Source organism: Muntiacus reevesi, chromosome 2 (assembly GCF_963930625.1).
Source record: "Muntiacus reevesi chromosome 2, mMunRee1.1, whole genome shotgun sequence".
Lineage (NCBI taxonomy): Eukaryota > Metazoa > Chordata > Mammalia > Artiodactyla > Cervidae > Muntiacus > Muntiacus reevesi.
The window spans coordinates 2467942-2485981 of record NC_089250.1 but is presented as its reverse complement, the minus strand read 5'-3'; the positions used below and the strand labels follow the sequence as shown (position 1 = coordinate 2485981).

At 41.1% G+C, this 18040-nt stretch overlaps 1 protein-coding gene across 1 annotated transcript in view; it reads left to right on the top strand.

Moving 5' to 3' along the window:
* The first annotated feature begins 2130 nt into the window (after positions 1–2130).
* Positions 2131–18040, top strand: part of PAK5 (p21 (RAC1) activated kinase 5) — a 109686-nt gene continuing 93776 nt past the window's right edge. The window contains exon 1 of the mRNA XM_065919534.1: positions 2131–2334. Coding sequence (XP_065775606.1) covers positions 2131–2334 — 204 coding nt within the window. The remainder of the gene's footprint in view (positions 2335–18040) is intronic.

Below are 18040 nucleotides of genomic sequence, written 5' to 3'. Positions count from 1 at the left end.
GGGCGACCCCATCGATGGCAGCCCACCAGGCTCCCCCGTCTCTGGGATTCTCCAACGTGTGAGGTTACAGCAAAAAGACAGCCAACCAGAAAGCAGGTTCTCGCCAGGTAGTGAAGGAATAGAAGCATTAGAAAACTAGAAGGAAGTAGGAAACCCCTGCTGACTGAGCAGGCATAAACAGTTAAAAGAAAAAAAAAACCAAAAAACAGAAGTTCCAAAGGAGGATGAAGGGAAGGGAGGGAGGGAGAGTGAAAAGGACGATGTTAACATCTGTGGAGCTCTGATCTTAGGTGTTCTTAGCTAAATGTTCTGTTCTGGGTGATGTTAGTCTCTCAGCAAATATTTCTTGACCCCTACCTTGTGCCAGACATTGGCTAACAGTAATGAACAAGTGGACAGCATCCCTGCTCTTACGGATCTTATATTCTAGAAGGGAAGACAGATCCTAGGCATGCCATTGTACACAACTGACAGCAATGAATAAGTGTGGTGAAAAACATGTACACGACTGTGGAGTGTATGTATAAACCACCTACTCAAGTCTGAGGGCTGGGAGAAAGTTTCTCCCACAGAGTAACACTGAAGCCAAAGCACCATGCTTTGTAATAGGTGCAACAAGGTCATTGGGATTCCCCAAATGATTGTGGTTGTCCTGTTCACAATAACTTCAGAGAGGGAAAAGCAGTCGCCTGCGATCACAGTGAACACTAAGTGGCATGCATTCAAGCCCAGGGTACCTTACGTGTTTTCAATAAACGTAAAGCGTAAACTGACTATTTTACATATTTTCTATGTTTATCTTTGTCATTTGTTGTTGTTTAGTCACAAAGTCATGTCCAACTCTTTTGGAAACCCATGGCCTGTAGCCCACCAGACTCTGCTGCCCATGGAATTCCCAGGCAAGAATACTGGAGTTGGTTGCCATTTCTTTCTTCAGGGATCTTCCCAACCCAGGGATTGAACCTGTGCCTCCTGTATTGGCAGGCAGGTTCTTTATCACCGAGCCACCAGGGAAGCCATAGGAGGTTTTAAATACGTAAACTGCATTGTTTCAAACAAGTAAAATACATTGCATAAAATTCTAAATATACAGTATAAAATCGATATTGTTCCCTGTGTCCCCCTGGCTCCCTTCTCTGCAGGTAATACCAGTCAATCTCTGGTATATTCATCCAGAGTTATGTTCCATACGAGCACTTAGCACTCACTTTGTGCCAGGTGCTTTTCAGACATTTGTCTTACAAGTGTTTACTTGTTTAATCCTAATAAAATTTTATGTGGCAAATATAATTATTAACCCCATTCTTCGTGTTTACACATATTTTTCCATAGACTTGTTTTAGATTTTAAGTGCACATCAGACTTAGAGATGCTTCTCCCTGTGTGCTAGTCAGCTTTTGCTTTGGTAACACTACATAACAAACAAATATGAGGTCTTAATGGCTCCATGACAAACTTATTTCATACTCACAAGCCAGCTGTTGGTCTGACTCCAGCCTGGGGGTCAGATTTGTGTCTGCCTCATGCATCTCTCCTTCCAGAATCTTGGCTGAGGGACTATCGTCCACTAGAGAGATGTGCATGCCAAGTGGCAGAAGTGTAAGAGGGAACTGGAAACACAATACCTTCAAAAACCTCCACCCTGGGGACTTCCCTGGTGGTCCAGTGGATAAGATTTGCCTTCCATTGCAGGGGGTGCAGGCTTGATCCCACATGATCCCATACTCCTTAGGGCCAAGAAAACAAAGCAAAACATAACACAGAAGCAGTATTGTAACAAATCCAGTAAAGAGTAAAAACCATCCACATCAAAAAAATCTTAAAGCATCTCCACCCTGAACTAAAGGACTTTTTCTTCCTCCACAGTCCATTAGTTAAAGTGAGTCACATGACCAAACTCAGGGAGTTGGGAAACCCTACTCCACATGGCAAGTATAAGGAAAAAGCAAAATTTTTAAATGAAGTTGCCTCATACAAACTCTGAAAGTACAATTTGCATCATCTGCAGCTAATAGTGGAAAAGCTGAAAAGACAGAACGATGAGTGAATTTCTAATTTTCCTGTGGTCTTCTGGCTGGCAGGATAATAAACCGCTCCCTTTTCTGTTTTCATTTCTCAGGATTTTGCATCATGTTTGGAAAAAAAAAGAAAAAGATTGAGATATCCGGCCCATCCAACTTTGAACACAGGGTTCACACTGGGTTTGATCCACAGGAACAGAAATTTACCGGCCTCCCGCAGCAGTGGCACAGCCTGCTAGCAGACACCGCCAACAGGCCAAAGCCCATGGTGGACCCTTCCTGCATCACGCCCATCCAGCTGGCGCCCATGAAGGTATGACAAGGACTTGCTCTTTAAGTTGGCTTGAAAAGCATGATCTCATTTGATGCAGGGTGAGCTCTCAAATGCCTAAATCATGTATTTGTTTTTAAATATCCACATATTATCCACAATTAGTGGATATAACATTTACCACTTATTATAAATTGCAGCACATGAAAAGCAACCTCAGCTTTCAGATGTGAGTCTTTTTTACTCAGATTCATACAATGCAAACACAAAATAGGAAATTTTTATTTCTACTTTTAATGATGTTTGTTCTTTTAACTAAAAAGCATTATCCACCTACTCTGGTAGATATTGTCAGTAACCTCTGAGTAGATAGTATACTAGGAAGCCTTGTGTTGTTATGCATGTTTCCTCAGAATGTCTAAACTTTTATATAAAATTTAGTAAGAACAGGTTTTAACTATACTAAATGATTTTTATGTATGTATACTCACATACATGCATATGCATATATATTTTGTATATAATAAAATATATTTATTAGTGTATACATACCTATAAATTATACATATATAGTCTTCATAGTCTAAGAGAGAGAGATTTCAAATAAAAATGAATTATGTGATTCCTGGAATAAGATATAACTTACCTTAAACAAACAGCTAGTAGATTTTTAAAAGGACTGTTCATCAGGATCATTGCATTAAAGTGGAAATCAGACTCAAAACATTTCAGATAGGTCAAGAGACTACCAAAAACCCAGCCTTTGCAGTTTACTTCTGTACTCAGGATGATAAGAATTCCCTGGGCCATCACATTGCCCAAAGGCTTCCTATGGGAATTAAATATCATTGAAGCTTACCATCATGTTATCCAATAGGTCAAATTCTGTCCTCACTTCTTATATCAGTAGGCATCTGAGCTAGGTAAATACCTTGTTCTATATTAACATGCATATTGAATACACTGGGTTTAAATGATATGTAAAACAACAGTGGATGTATTTTTAAAGGGTTTAAAGAAGGAACCTAGCTGATAAACTACAAGAAATGCTTGTAAGAGATCACTTGCACTGAGTAACTTGGAATTGTGATTTTGTCATTTATTCATGATCTTATGAGCCAATTTATTCTAGTACTGAACATGTGGGCCTGTCCTGCCAAAAGATTGATACAGAGTGTTTTAATCTTGCATCTTGTAAATTTTATGTTCTGATAAGATTTTGAAACTTTTCAGGCCAGGTGAAATGTAAAAAAGAGGTGGATATTCAATAAGATAAATCTTTAGGGGCAAAAAGGAACCTCTCATCTTAAACAGGTATTGAACAACATTTAATAGAAGCTGACCAGTTAACCAAGTCTACTTGTTAATATTTATTAGACAGTATCCTGGACAGGGAGGCCAGGCGTGCTGTGGTCCATGGGGTCACAAAGGGTCGGACATGACTGAGCAACTGAACTGAACTGAACTGATCCTTCTATTGAAGATGATTTTCTCTGGAATAAAAGATAAATGCCTCACTAATGACTAAATAATAGGCTGGGACTTATCTAAAAAGAAATCGAGATTGGAAAGAATTTGCTTTATAGTTTCATTATTTTTTGCAATATTCTCAGTTTTTATAAAACCCAGAAAAGGAAGATGCAGTGTGCCCCAAAAAGTTTTTGCTATTGATCATCATGGCAAAGGAGAATGTCCAGATGAAACAAGGGCTATTTTCTTAACTTTAAGAAATTGCCATTTATGTCGGAGAGTGTTTTGCCTATGTTCTCCTCTAGGAGTTTTATAGTTTCTGGTCTTACATTTAGATCTTTAATCCATTTTGAGTTTATTTTTGTGTATGGTGTTAGAAAGTGTTCTAGTTTCATTCTTTTACAAGTGGATGACCAGTTTTCCCAGCACCACTTGTTAAAGAGATTGCCTTTTTTCCATTGTATATCCTTGCCTCCTTTGTCAAAGATGAGGTGTCCATAGGTTCGTGGATTTATCTCTGGGCTTTCTATTCTATTCCATTGATCTATATTTCTGTCTTTGTGCCAGTACCATACTGTCTTGATGACTGTGGCTTTGTAGTATAGTCTGAAGTCAGGCAGGTTGATTCCTCCAGTTCCATTCTTCTTTCTCAAGATTACTTTGGCTATTCGAGGTTTTTTGTATTTCCATACAAATTGTGAAATTATTTGTTCTAGTTCTGTGAAAAATACCGTTGGTAACTTGATAGGGATTGCATTGAATCTATAGATTGCTTTGGGTAGAATAGCCATTTTGACAATATTGATTCTTCCAATCCATGAGCACGGTATGTTTCTCCATCTATTTGTGTCCTCTTTGATTTCTTTCATCAGTGTTTTATAGTTTTCTATGTATAGGTCTTTTGTTTCTTTAGGTAGATATACTCCTAAGTATTTTATTCTTTTTGTTGCAATGGTGAATGGTATTGTTTCCTTAATTTCTCTTTCTTTTTTTTCATTGTTAGTGTATAGGAATGCAAGGGATTTCTGTGTGTTAATTTTATATCCTGCAACTTTACTATATTCATTGATTAGCTCTAGTAATTTTCTGGAAGAGTCTTTAGGGTTTTCTATGTAGAGGATCATGTCATCTGCAAACAGCGAGAGTTTCACTTCTTCTTTTCCTATCTGGATTCCTTTTATGTCTTTTTCTGCTCTGATTGCTGTGGCCAAAACTTCCAACACTATGTTGAATAGTAGTGGTGAGAGTGGGCATCCTTGTCTTGTTCCTGATTTCAGAGGAAATGCTTTCAATTTTTCACCATTGAGGGTGATGCTTGCTGTGGGTTTGTCATATATAGCTTTTATTATGTTGAGGTATGTTCCTTCTATTCCTGCTTTCTGGAGAGTTTTAATCATAAATGAGTGTTGAACACTCTCCGACATAAATCACAGCAAGATCTTCTATGACCCACCTCCCAGAATATTGGAAATAAAAGCAAAAATAAACAAATGGGACCTAATGAAAATTAAAAGCTTTTGCACAACAAAGGAAACTATAAGTAAGGTGAAAAGACAGCCCTCAGATTGGGAGAAAATAATAACAAATGAGGAAACAGACAAAGGATTAATCTCAAAAATATACAAGCAACTCCTGAAGCTAAATTCCAGAAAAATAAATGACCCAATCAAAAAATGGGCCAAAGAACTAAACAGACATTTCTCCAAAGAAGACATACAGATGGCTAACAAACACATGAAAAGATGCTCAACATCACTCATCATCAGAGAAATGCAAATCAAAACCACAATGAGGTACCATTACACGCCAGTCAGGATGGCTGCTATCCAAAAGTCTACAAGCAATAAATGCTGGAGAGGGTGTGGAGAAAAGGGAACCCTCTTACACTGTTGGTGGGAATGCAAACTAGTACAGCCACTATGGAAAACAGTGTGGAGATTTCTTAAAAAACTGGAAATAGAACTGCCATATGACCCAGCAATACCACTTCTAGGCATACACACTGAGGAATCCAGATCTGAAAGAGACACGTGCACCCCAATGTTCATTGCAGCACTGTTTATAATAGCCAGGACATGGAAGCAACCCAGATGCCCATCAGCAGATGAATGGATAAGGAAGCTGTGGTACATATACACCATGGAATATTACTCAGCCGTTAAAAAGAATTCATTTGAATCAGTTCTAATGAGATGGATGAAACTGGAGCCCATTATACAGAGTGAAGTAAGCCAGAAAGATAAAGAACATTACAGTATACTAACACATATATACGGAATTTAGATAGATGGTGGTGATAACCCTATATGCAAAACAGAAAAAGAGACACAGAAGTACAGAACAGACTTTTGAACTCTGGGGGAGAACGTGAGGGTGGGATGTTTTGAAAGAACAGCATGTATGTTATCTATGGTGAAACGGACCACCAGCCCAGGTGGGATACATGAGTCAGGTGCTCGGGCCTGGTGCACTGGGAGGACCCTGAGGAGTCGGGTGGGGAGGGAGGTGGGAGGGGGGATCGGGATGGGGAATACGTGTAACTATATGGCTGATTCATGTCAATGTATGACAAAACCCACTGAAATGTTGTAAAGTGATTGGCCTCCAACTAATAAAATAATATTAAAAAAAAAAAAAAAAAAAAAAGAAATTGCCATTTGATGAGGAGTGTTCTAGAAGGGAGCTGTTTCAGTGTATCATCCTAGTTAAAGGCCAGGATGTGCTCTCTTGTTAGGGAGTGTGGAGAGTGCTTATTACGGGATGAGGTTAGAGTGACATCTACTGCACTGTGGTTCTTCACTTGTGCTAGTCCTAGCAGGTCCTGGCTGGCAGTAAGGTAGGAAGCTCCCATCCCAGTGATAACCCATCATGCCCAGTGGCTGTAGGACTTAAGAGGATCTTCTACCTCATTTCTTCCGTCTCCTGTGTGAGCTGCTACCTTTCTTCTTGGACAGAATTAATCAGCCCCACTGAGAAGTGGAGCAAAGTTGCCTAACTGAGCCCCATGTTTCTCTTACTCACATAATGGGCTTCCCAAATTTGATGCCAAATGTGTGAGAATCCAGTCTGTATGGGGGAATATTTGTTATAGACTTTTAAATGCTAAAAGACAAATTAACTAGAAAATACATCTCAAGTGTGAATCCAGTCCTGGATTTCTGCACATTTCAGGCACAGTAATGCCTGTGGGGAAAAAATATATATAGACAAGGAATGAAAAGAGTCACTTCACTTCAGTTCAGTCAGTCAGTCATGTCCAACTCTTTGTGACCCCATGAAATGCAGCATCCCAGGCCTCCCTGTCCATCACCAACTCCCAGAGTTTACTCAAACTCATGTCCATTGAGTAAGTGATGCCATCCAACCGTCTCATCCTCTGTCGTCCCCCTCTCCTCCTGCCCTCAAGCTTTCCCAGCATCAGGGTCTTTTCAAATGAGTCACCTCTTCTCATCAGGTGGCCAAAGTATTGGAGTTTCAGCTTCAACATCAGACCTTCCAGTGAACACCCAGGACTGATCTCCTTTAAAATAGACTGGTTGGATCTCCTTGCAGTTCAAGGGACTCTCAAGAGTCTTCTCCAACACCACAGTTCAAAAGCATCAGTTCTTTGATACTCAGCTTTCTTTATAGTCCAACTCTCACACCCATACATGACTACTGAAAAAGCCATAGCTTTGACTAGAAGGACTTTGTCTCTGCTTTTTAATATGCTGTCTAGGTTGGTTACAACTTTTCTTCCAAGGAGTAAGCATCTTTTAATTTCATGGCTGCAATCACCATCTGCAGTGATTTTGGAGCCCCCAAAAAAATAAAGTCAGCCACCGTTTCCACTGTTTCCCCATCTATTTGCCATGAACTGATGGGACTGGATGCCATGATCTTAGTTTTCTGAATTTGAGTTTTAAGCCAACTTTTTCACTCTCCTCTTTCACTTTCATCAAGAGTCTCTTTAGTTCTTCTTCACTTTCTGCCATAAGGGTGGTGTCATCTGCATATCTGAGGTTATTGATATTTCTCCCAGCAATCTTGATTCCAACTTGTACGTCATCCAGCCCAGCATTTCTCATGATGTACTCTACATATAAGTTAAATAAGCAGGGTGACAATATACAGCCTTGACATACTCCTTTTCCTATTTGGAACCAGTCTGTTGTTCCAAGTCCGGTTCTAACCATTGCTTCCTGACCTGTATACAGGTTTCTCAAGAGGCAGGTCAGGTGATCTGGTATTACCATCTCTTTCAGAATTTTCCACAGTTTATTGTGATCCACGTAGTCAAAGACTTTGGCATAGTCAATAAAGCAGAAATTGTTGTTTCTCTGGAACTCTCTTGCTTTTACGATGATCCAGCAGATGTTGGCAATTTGATCTCTGGTTCCTCTGCCTTTTCTAAAACCAGCTTGAACATCTGGAAGTCTAGGTTGAATTTTCCCCAGAAAGAACAGAGTTAATTAAATGCTTTCTAACTGAAAGACACCCAAGAAATCCATCCTTCATACTCTCACCAAACCCCTTAAGATGGAGCTGCTCCTTCTCCAGACCCTATGAATGCAGTTGGTGCTGTCAGCACTTTTGTATCATAGTTAATCCACTGACTGTACCAGCTCCTTGAATTAGGAAAATAATAGGTTCAAGGGGCCAGAGTACACCATGAAGTATGGATGAACTCACTCTTTAAACAAGACTCCTCTGGAGAAATCTTGCAAATGACCTGAGAAGGGCTAGTTATAAACTATGCAGAATATATTGCAGAAGTCAGAATATTCTTTGGAATAAGAAGCCATGAATGAATTGATAGAAAGAAATGAATAGGTAGAGTTGTGCAGGTTTAAAGCCCATTTTGTCAAAGTGTTTTGTTTTGTTGTTGTTGTTGTTTTTAAGTAGAACTGGCAGTTCTAATTTGGAGTCAAATTGCCTTTTAAAACAGACAAAGGAAAATGAGAGAAGAGATTGTGATATAAAAACAGTAGTGGAAGAGGTATACAGTTCCTTAGGTGGTGGCAAAGTACTGTTTATTCAGAATTGTAAACTTCAGGCTGGCTGGTTTTGAATGTAAATTCACCATTGCAACCAACACGCTGTTCTCTGATTGGTTGTGTCAGCTGCTTCAGTCCAAACCTTATTTAAATCACATGTCAAAATCACTGGGACATACTCTTCTACATCAATTCTTTCAGGTCAGTGTTTCTCAAGCTACAGTCCAACAGAATCACCTGGAGGGCTTGATAAAACACAGATTGCCAGGCCTATCTCCAGAGTTTCTGATTGAACAGGGCTGAGATGGAGCCTGAGAATTTGCAATTCTGAAAAGATTCCAGGTGACACTGATGCTGCTAGTCTGAGGACATGCTTTGAGAGCCTTAATTTAGGTCATTGGAAAGCAATTTGTCCACATAATGTAACAGTGCAAGTTTACACTGGCCAACATTTCCAAAATCTCAGAAACCCAGAGCCAAGAGTTAGCTTAGAATTGTGTCAAAAGTTAAACTTCAGGTACCCAAGCCAAAGGCATGTAAGCAAGGTGAGAGGGGATGGGGAGCACCCTTTAAAACATAAAACTTTTGGAAAATAACTTTGAGAAACTCCTTTTGTAGGTGACATCATTTTGTCCACAAGAATGTCATAAACAACATTACCAAAATTCCTGCTGAACTGGATACTCTTATATAAAGGGCCTTCGTGATCTAGTGGTTAGGAATCTGCCTTGCTGCTGGCTCAGTTGGTAAAGAATCTGCCTGCAGTTCAGGAGACCTGGGCTCAATCTGTAGGTCAGGAAGATCCCCTGGAGAAGGAAATGGCAACCCACTCCATTATTCTTGCCTGGAGAATTCCATGGGCAGAGGAGCCTGGTGGGCTACAATCCATAGGGTTGCTAAGAGTCAGACATGACTGAGTGACTAACACTTTCATATAAAGGGTCGGTTGAACGGTCATGTTTTTCTTGCCTACTGGTTCTCAAACGTACTTTCGGATGAATCTCCTGTGGATCTTATTAAATCCAAGATTCCTGGCCCCACCCTAGAGATTCTGATTCACTTGTTTTGGGTGGCGTCCATGGTTTGCCTGTCTATCAAGCGCTCAGATGCTGCTGATGCCACTGATGGGTTGAGGACAGACTTTAAGAACCACTGTTTTAGGTGGACTGAAGCTTGAACTTAATGATCACCCTTTTTAATAGCCTATAAATCATTTTAAAATGCTAATACACACAGAGAGAATAATATTAAAAAGCCTTTATATCACAACATTGTAAGTCAACTATACTCCAATAAAAAAATAAAAAGAATAAATGGCCATTTTAAAAAGCATTTAGAAATAGGAAGAGGAGATCCAAGGAGTGAGCACGTGGTGTGTAAGTCCAAGGTCAGCCAATTACAAATTGGGTGGCTTTAGACAAGCCTGCTGCTTTAGACAGGAGTTTTCTTGTCTATAAAATGAGGGTGCTGGTATTTCCCTTGCAACGCTTCAATGGCCAGATCCCAACTGTCTAAGGAGCTTCGGTGTGTGGAGAATACCTTCTACTATTTGTAGTTAGTTTAACAATGTGATAAAATTATGTATCTATTAAGTAATATTTCAGAAAAATACCAGTACCTACTATTAAATTAGTAACATTAATCAAACTATGCATTTAAGTATTAAATAGTCACATGCTCCCAAATATTTCAAGAACATCACAGGTGAAATAGTTTAAGTTTTCCTCGCTGGTTCAAACGTTAACATAGGAAAGTAAATGTATGCAAAGAAAAACAGTGAAGACACATCAAATATCATAATTGTCATAATGGCTATAAAATACATTGTTTCACCAACACTTAACCTCTTACTAAAATATTAATACTTTGGTTATTACAAAAATATTAATAGTTTCATTTTTCTTCCTTTCTTCATTATTTCAATAGATATTTTATAATTTTTTGGGTCATGCTGCAGTACTTATGTTTTAAACCTTCTTAGGGTTACAAAGTCCTACCAAACCTGTAAAACACCATCTCTGGTGATAAAGAATTTGCTAAGAGTTTATGTCCTCCTATTTACCTAGGGTTGTCAAAACTTGTTTGTTACTTCAGAGTCAGTTCTGCGATCTGTATCATTGAAACCCCCAGGATTCAGAAAATTTTATGTTAATTTCACTCATTTATTTAACAGATATTTGCTGCAGCCTCACTCTAGGTGAGGGGGATGTCCGTAAGTGCCAGGTCCCTATCCTGAGGAGCAGTAATTCTCACAGAAAGACAGACAATGATCATCTAAATAAACAGACAACACAGTTATGTAGCAATAAAAATGATGAAGAAAAGAAAGTGTCATCATAATATAGAGTATCTCAGGGTGAAGCCATTCAGAGCTCTTGAGGAGAGTCTTCCAAGAAGGTGATGAGGGAGCCAGGAAGAAGACCTCGGAGGGGGAGAGATTCACAGGAGGAAGGAAGGACATGTGCAAAGACCCTGGGGGCGGGACCAGGCATGGGGAAGTAGCCTGGGGTCAGGGGACCTGGAAAAGAGTGGGCAGGGGAGGGGAGGGGAGGTCCATTCAGACACTGGATGGTGGCAGGCTTGGTGAGCCACAGTCAGGCCATTGGTTAAACCCCTGTCCATGAAGGACACAGGTCTCAGATCAAGAAATTGTTCTATTGCAAAATAAATTGATTCATATAAAGGTCAGATTCAATTTTATACTGTGCTGGCAATATTGATTTGATATGCAATCCTGCAGATTTTCAGGACATGTTAATTAAACAGATTTGAATAGTTAAAATTCAGGAAGTCCTTCTGACTCTGTGCTTATCAAAAGATATTTAAGAAAAGCACAAACCTCTTACAGAAGAAGTAATGTGCGTCTTGTAGTGATCATTCTTTTTTTTTTTTTCATTTATTTTTATTAGTTGGAGGCTAAAGAAAAAGTTAATTATAAATGAAACTTTGGGGTCAGATTGCCTATATGCTAAAACTTCTCATCAAAAATATCACTTAAAAACACCTACAGCAGGGGCTTTCCTGGGGGTCGAGTGGTTAAGAATCTGCCTTGCAGTTCAGGCGTGCGGGTTCGATCCCTGGTCAGGGAATTAAGCTCCTATGTGTTGGGGAGCAACTAAGCTCCCATGTCCCACAGCTACCAAAGCCCACACAGGCTGGACGCCATGCACCACATCTAGTCTGTGCACTGCAACAAAAGGTTCTGCATGATGCAGCAAAGATCCCGCATTCTACACCTGCGGCTCAACACAGCCAAGGAATAAGGAAATACATAAATAAATTTAAAAAGGAAAACAAGTCACAAAAAATTACAAATCCAATTAAAACACACACACACACACACAGCCACAGCAGTGTCTATTAGGTTGATTAGAACCCAGGCTTTCACTGGTAGAACAGGTGATTAACCTTCGCTAAAGTTTTAGTATTTCTGCACTGTTAATACCAGTGAGGACAACAGATTTGGTGTCTCACAGCTCTCTTGGTGCCCATTACTTTCTGGAACCTCCTTCCAACTTCACTGTGCCTTCTCAACCTTCCCAGCACCAGAAACTGTGGAAAGAAAATGTTACACCTGCCCCATTCTCTCCGTTACCTAAATTCAGGCAACTGGGGCAAGTGAGCTCAGTCCCAGAGGAGTGGGTAAGGCCAAGGCCAAAGTCAGGTTTATTGTCCATCTTCATTTCTATTATCCAACCAAATCTCAATGTCAGGTTTATTGTCCATCTTGGTTTCTATTATCCAACAAAATTTCAAAGTCAGGTTTATTGTCCATCTTGGTTTCTATGATCCAACCAAATCTGGAAACTTCTGAAAAGTGTTTTCTGTTGTGTAAGTGACATTAGTATTTGGCATGCCTCACATCCACCACTTCCCACCCCACCTCCACTTCCCAACACCTACACAGCCACCTCTGAAAGCAAAAAAAGTAAAAATTGACCCCCACTGCTTATCATCACCATTTTCCTCCTTTAGAGCAATGCTTCACCTGAGCTACCTTGACATTTCCTTTCACAGTTGGAGCAGCCTCAGTGCCTATGGCCTAGATGTTACTCAAAAAAAGTAAAAACAGATGTTTTCAGGGCAGAAGGAATTATCCCAGGAGAGTGAGCCCTGCAGGTACTCACCCCTTCTTTTATTCTGAGGAGAGCTGGACATTAAACAAAAACCTCTTCTGAGCTCTCAACTGGCCAACATCGAGCACCCATGTGGTGTTTCTATATCACAAATGACTGGATCTCACAACTGCAGCTCAGGGAACAAATAGAGAACAGCTGGACATTCGTGTTCCATGATCCTAGAACACAGAAGATCCTAAGCTTCCAGTGAAAATTGGACCACTAAGGCCTAATGAACAAATGCTCTCAGATGCTCCCTCTCAAGAGTTTGGTATCTGTAGTCACCCTGAAGGTAAACATAAATAGGATGTACCATTTTAAAGCAATTGTCAGTCATTATTTGTACTGGGAAGTAATTTATGGCCACTTGATAGTTAGGTCTATTTCCGAGAAAGTCCCTGTCTCACCATTCCTGCAGCGACCCTGTCCCCAGCTGTCACTCCAAGAAGGAGATGGACAGATCCCGCATGGTGACAGAATCAAGCACTAAGGAGCAAGCGAGTAAGCCTTCAAAGGCTGCTGCCCACCTCTGTCTACGTGGCCTCCCTGCCCCCGGAGCCGATCACATCTGAGGTCAAACAGCGAGCACTCAGACCACAGGCATGCCTCCAGAATTGTGTGGCTTCCCCTGGAGTGGCCTGCTCTGAACTCCTGGCAGTTGAACTCACCCAGGGAGAATGGCTGGGCTTTGATAACTGGGAACTCTAAATACAGAGATGCTGTTTTCAGAGATGCCTTGTTTGCCCCAACTCTTCTCTCCTGGCAGGGGTAACCTAGCTGAAAATAGTCCTTCTAAATCCAAAGGGAAAAGCATGTGACTCCCACACATACTCAGAACTTGAAAGATTTAATTTTATCTTTTATTTAGCGTCTCACAGGAATTGAGCACAAAGATGGCAGCTGTAGGTTTCTTGGGGGGGTACTGTCAAATCCTATCATCTTTATCATTTTGTCATGTAACTTTAAATATGAGCATTATATTGTTGACTCTAAATAGGAATAGAGAAGTTGATCAGTTTGTTCATTTCCAAGCTGCACATCACCATCCACCTGATTGGAGGCTACTATTGTTACCTGTAGGGCTTCCCTGATAGCTCAGTTGGCAAAGAATCTGCCTGCAATGCAGGAGACCCCAGTTCAATTCCTGAGTTGAGAAGATCTGCTAGAAATAGGATAGGCTACTCACTCAAGTATTCTTGGGCTTCCCTTCTGGCTCAGCTGGTAAAGGATCCACCTGCAATATGGGACACCTGGGTTCAATTCCTGAGTTGGGAGGATCCCCTGGAGAAGGGAAAGCCTACCCACTCCAGTATTCTGGCCTAGAGAATTCCATGGAGTCCATGGGGTTGCAAAGAGCTGGACACAACTGAGTGACTTTCACTTTCACATCATTACCTATCAGGTGAAGATTGTGATGCAAAGGCTATACCCGGGATGGCGCTAGTTTGAGTTTGTTGCACTCACGCAATTCATTCCCTATTGAGAATCTTTGTATTAGTTTTCTGTTGCTGAATAATAAGTTACCACACACGCCGTGGCTCAGAAGAACACACATTTATTATCTCACAATTTCTGTGAATGTGGAATCTGTGTTCTGTGCTCAATCTCTCACAGGACTACAGTTGGAGATCAATTGGGTTTCATGGTTATCCAGAAGCTTAACTGGGAAAGAATCCACATCCGGACTCATTTAAGTTGTGGAGAATTCACCTCCTTGCTTCTGTAGAGCTTGTGGCAGTTTGCTTCATCATAGCCAGCAAGAGAGTGAGAGCTACGTGCTTGGGGGTTTTCTATTTGGCATTACATAAACATGACCCTGACAACTCAGCTGGTAAAGAATCCGCCTGCAATGCAGGAGACCCCGGTTCGATCCTGGGTCAGGAAGATACGCTGGAGAAGAGAAAGGCTACCCACTCCAGTATTCTTGGGCTTCCCTTGTGGCTCAGTTGATAAAGAATCTGCCTGCAATGTGGGAGACAAGGCAGATCCCCTAGAGAAGGGAAGATCCCCTAGAGACGGGAAAGGCTACTCACTTCAGTATTCTGGCCTGGAGAATTCCATGGACTATATAGACCATGAGGTTGCAAAGAGTCGGACACGACTGAGTGACTTTCACTTTCACTTTCAGTCATGAAGTAATGCCCTATCATGGTTGCCAAATCATGTAACATAACCATGGGACAGGTGACATCCCATGACCTTTGCTATATAACATAACACAGAAGTGTGAACACGGCATCCTATCACCTCTGTCAAGTTATGTTGGTTAGAAGCAAGGCACGGGTCCTGCCAAGGCTCACGGCGAGGGGACCACACAGAGGCAAGAGCACCAGGAGGCCAGAGGCACTGAGGAGCCACTAGAGGGCCTGTCCACTCTGATCCTTACCGTCTCTCCCACTGCAGAATGTGTTTACTCCAGCCCAGGGCTCCCATCTCATCCTTTTAGAGCATCGTCTCAAGTTAAATGGGGGTCAGGTGTAGATAAAGCTCTTGGGGGCTATCTATTAGGCACAGCTGCAAGGGCACAGTTCCATTCCATCTGTACAGGGGTGAACCTACAGAGTCAAACTGTGCCCCCAGCCCTCCCAACACTTGCTTGTGGACTGGGCATAGGATAATCGCCATAGACATTTGGGTTCAAAATAGGAGAGTCAGAAGGTTAAAAGGAGTCCCTAGTTCAATACTGCTGAGAAATCCAGCCTGGTAGATGGTGGGAGTTCCTTGATTAGGTTTCAAGCTTGGGAATAATCCTCCGTGGCTCAGGTCCTGCTCTCTCAGAGTCTTGATTCTGCCCTCTTTTCCCATGAAGAGTAGCCCATGTTTGCAGTTGAGACTTTTATCAGCCTGTTTCCTACTGGGACCTCTGAAAGTCTACTTTCAGAGAAACTGCTCTGGCAGTTTGCTTCTTCAAAGCCAGCAGGAGAGTGCAAGCTACCTGCTTGGAGTCATATATATTTATCATAATACAATCATAAAGTAATGGTTATGTTATGATTATACAGGTTTCTCTGACAGCCTCCTATCATAATATCTCAGTCCCTTGCAGTTCAAGCTGCCAGGGTTTTGTGTGTGTGTGTGTGTGTGTGTTTTAATGTGGACCATTTTTAAAGTCTTGATTGAATTTGTTACAATATGCTTCTGTCTTATATTAAGGTTTTTGGCCATGAGGCCTGCAAGATCTTAGCTCCTAGACCAAGAATAGAACCCCTGCCTCCTGCATTGGAAGACAAAGTCTTAATCACTGGGCCACCAGGGAAGTCCCAGCAGTGTTTCTATTAAGACAATTTTTTTAAAACTTTGTAGGCCTTGTGTGGCTGTCACTGCAGTTCCCTCCATTAGGCACATGTATAAAGCTATATCCACGGATACTGTTACGATAAACTGTCCCATACCTCAGCCTCCCCTGAGATGACTGAGGGGCAATGCCTTTACATTTTCTAGAGATTCTGTAGTTTGACCGAGAAGATCTGTGGGCACACCCTTAATTTCCTCAGAAGGCCTTTTGTGTGACTGTCTCTTTCTGGTTTTAACTAAGTATTGGTGGTACAACTTTTCTCACCTTTGCCATCTGGAGAGGCTCAGAATCTTTTAAGTCATGAAATTCTTTTTCCCATTAATAAAAAAGTTCTTCCTTCAATGCATCTCTCTCCTCTTGCATTTTACCATAAGCGGAAAGAAGAAGCCAGGCAGCACTTACCACACTTTCCTTGAAAAATCTCTGTAGATATGTCATGAAATTTATCACATAGTTTCTGCTTTCCACATAACTCCAAAAACAATTTTTACAAACTTTCCACCAGTACACAGCAAGAATCCCCTTCCTCCAATTTCCAATAACATGTTCCTATGGAGGTGATGGAATTCCAGTTGAGCTATTTCAAATCCTAAAAGATGATGCTGTTAAAGTGGCACACTCAATATGCCAGCAAATTTGGAAACTTAGCAGTGGCTACAGGACTGGAAAAGTTCAGTTTTCACTCCAATCCCAAAGAAAGGCAATGCCCAGGAATATTCAAACTACTGCACAATTGCATTCAACTCACACACTAGCAAAGTAATGCTCAAAATTCTCCAAGCCAGGCTTCAACAGTACAGGAACCATGAACTTCCAGATGTTCAAGCTGGATTTAGAAAAGGCAGAAAGGAACCAGAGATCAAATTGCCAACATCTGTTGGATCATCAAAAAAGCAAGAGAGTTCCAGAAAAACATCAACTTCTGTTTTACTGACTACACCAAAGCCTTTAACTGTGTGGCCACAACAAACTGTGGAAAATTCTTCAAGAGTTGGGAATACCAGACCACCTGACCTGCCTCCTGAGAAATCTGTATGCAGCTCAAGAAACAACAGTTAGAACCGGACATGGAACAACAGACTGGTTCCAAATCAGGAAAGGAGTACGTCAAGGCTATATATTGTCACCCTGCTTATTTAATTTATATGCAGAGTACATCATGAGAAACGCTGAGCTGGATGAAGCACAAGCTGGAATCAAGATTGCGGGGAGAAATATCAATAACCTCAGATATGCAGATGACACCACCCTTATGGCAGAAAGTGAAGAAGAACTAAAAGAGCCTTTTGATGAAAGTGAAAGAGGAGAGTGAAAAAGTTGGTTTAAAACTCAGCATTCAAAAAACGAAGATCATAGCATCCAGCCCCATCACTTCATGGCAAATAGACATGGAAACAGTGACAGACTTTATTTTCTTGGGCTCCAAAATCACTGCAGATGGTGATTGCAGCCATGAAATTAAAAGACACTTACTTCTTGGAAGAAAAGCTATGACCAACCTAGACAGCATATTTAAAAGAAGAGACATTACTTTGCCAACAAATGTACGTTTAGTCAAAGCAACGGTTTTTCCAGTAGTCACGCATGGATGTGAGAGCTGGACCATAAAGAAAGCTGAGCACCGAAGAATTGATGCTTTTGAACTGTGGTGTTGAAGAAGATTCTTGAGAGTCCCTTGGACTGCAAGGAGATCCAACTAGTCCATCCTAAAGGAAATCAGTCCTGAATTTTCGCTGGAAGGACTGCTGCTGAAGCTGAAGCTCCAATAGTTTGGCCACCTGATGCAAAAAACTGACTCATTTGAAAAGATCATGATGCTAGGAAAGGTTGAAGGCAGGAGGAAAAGGGGACGGCAGAGGATGAGATGGTTGGATGGCATCATTGACTCA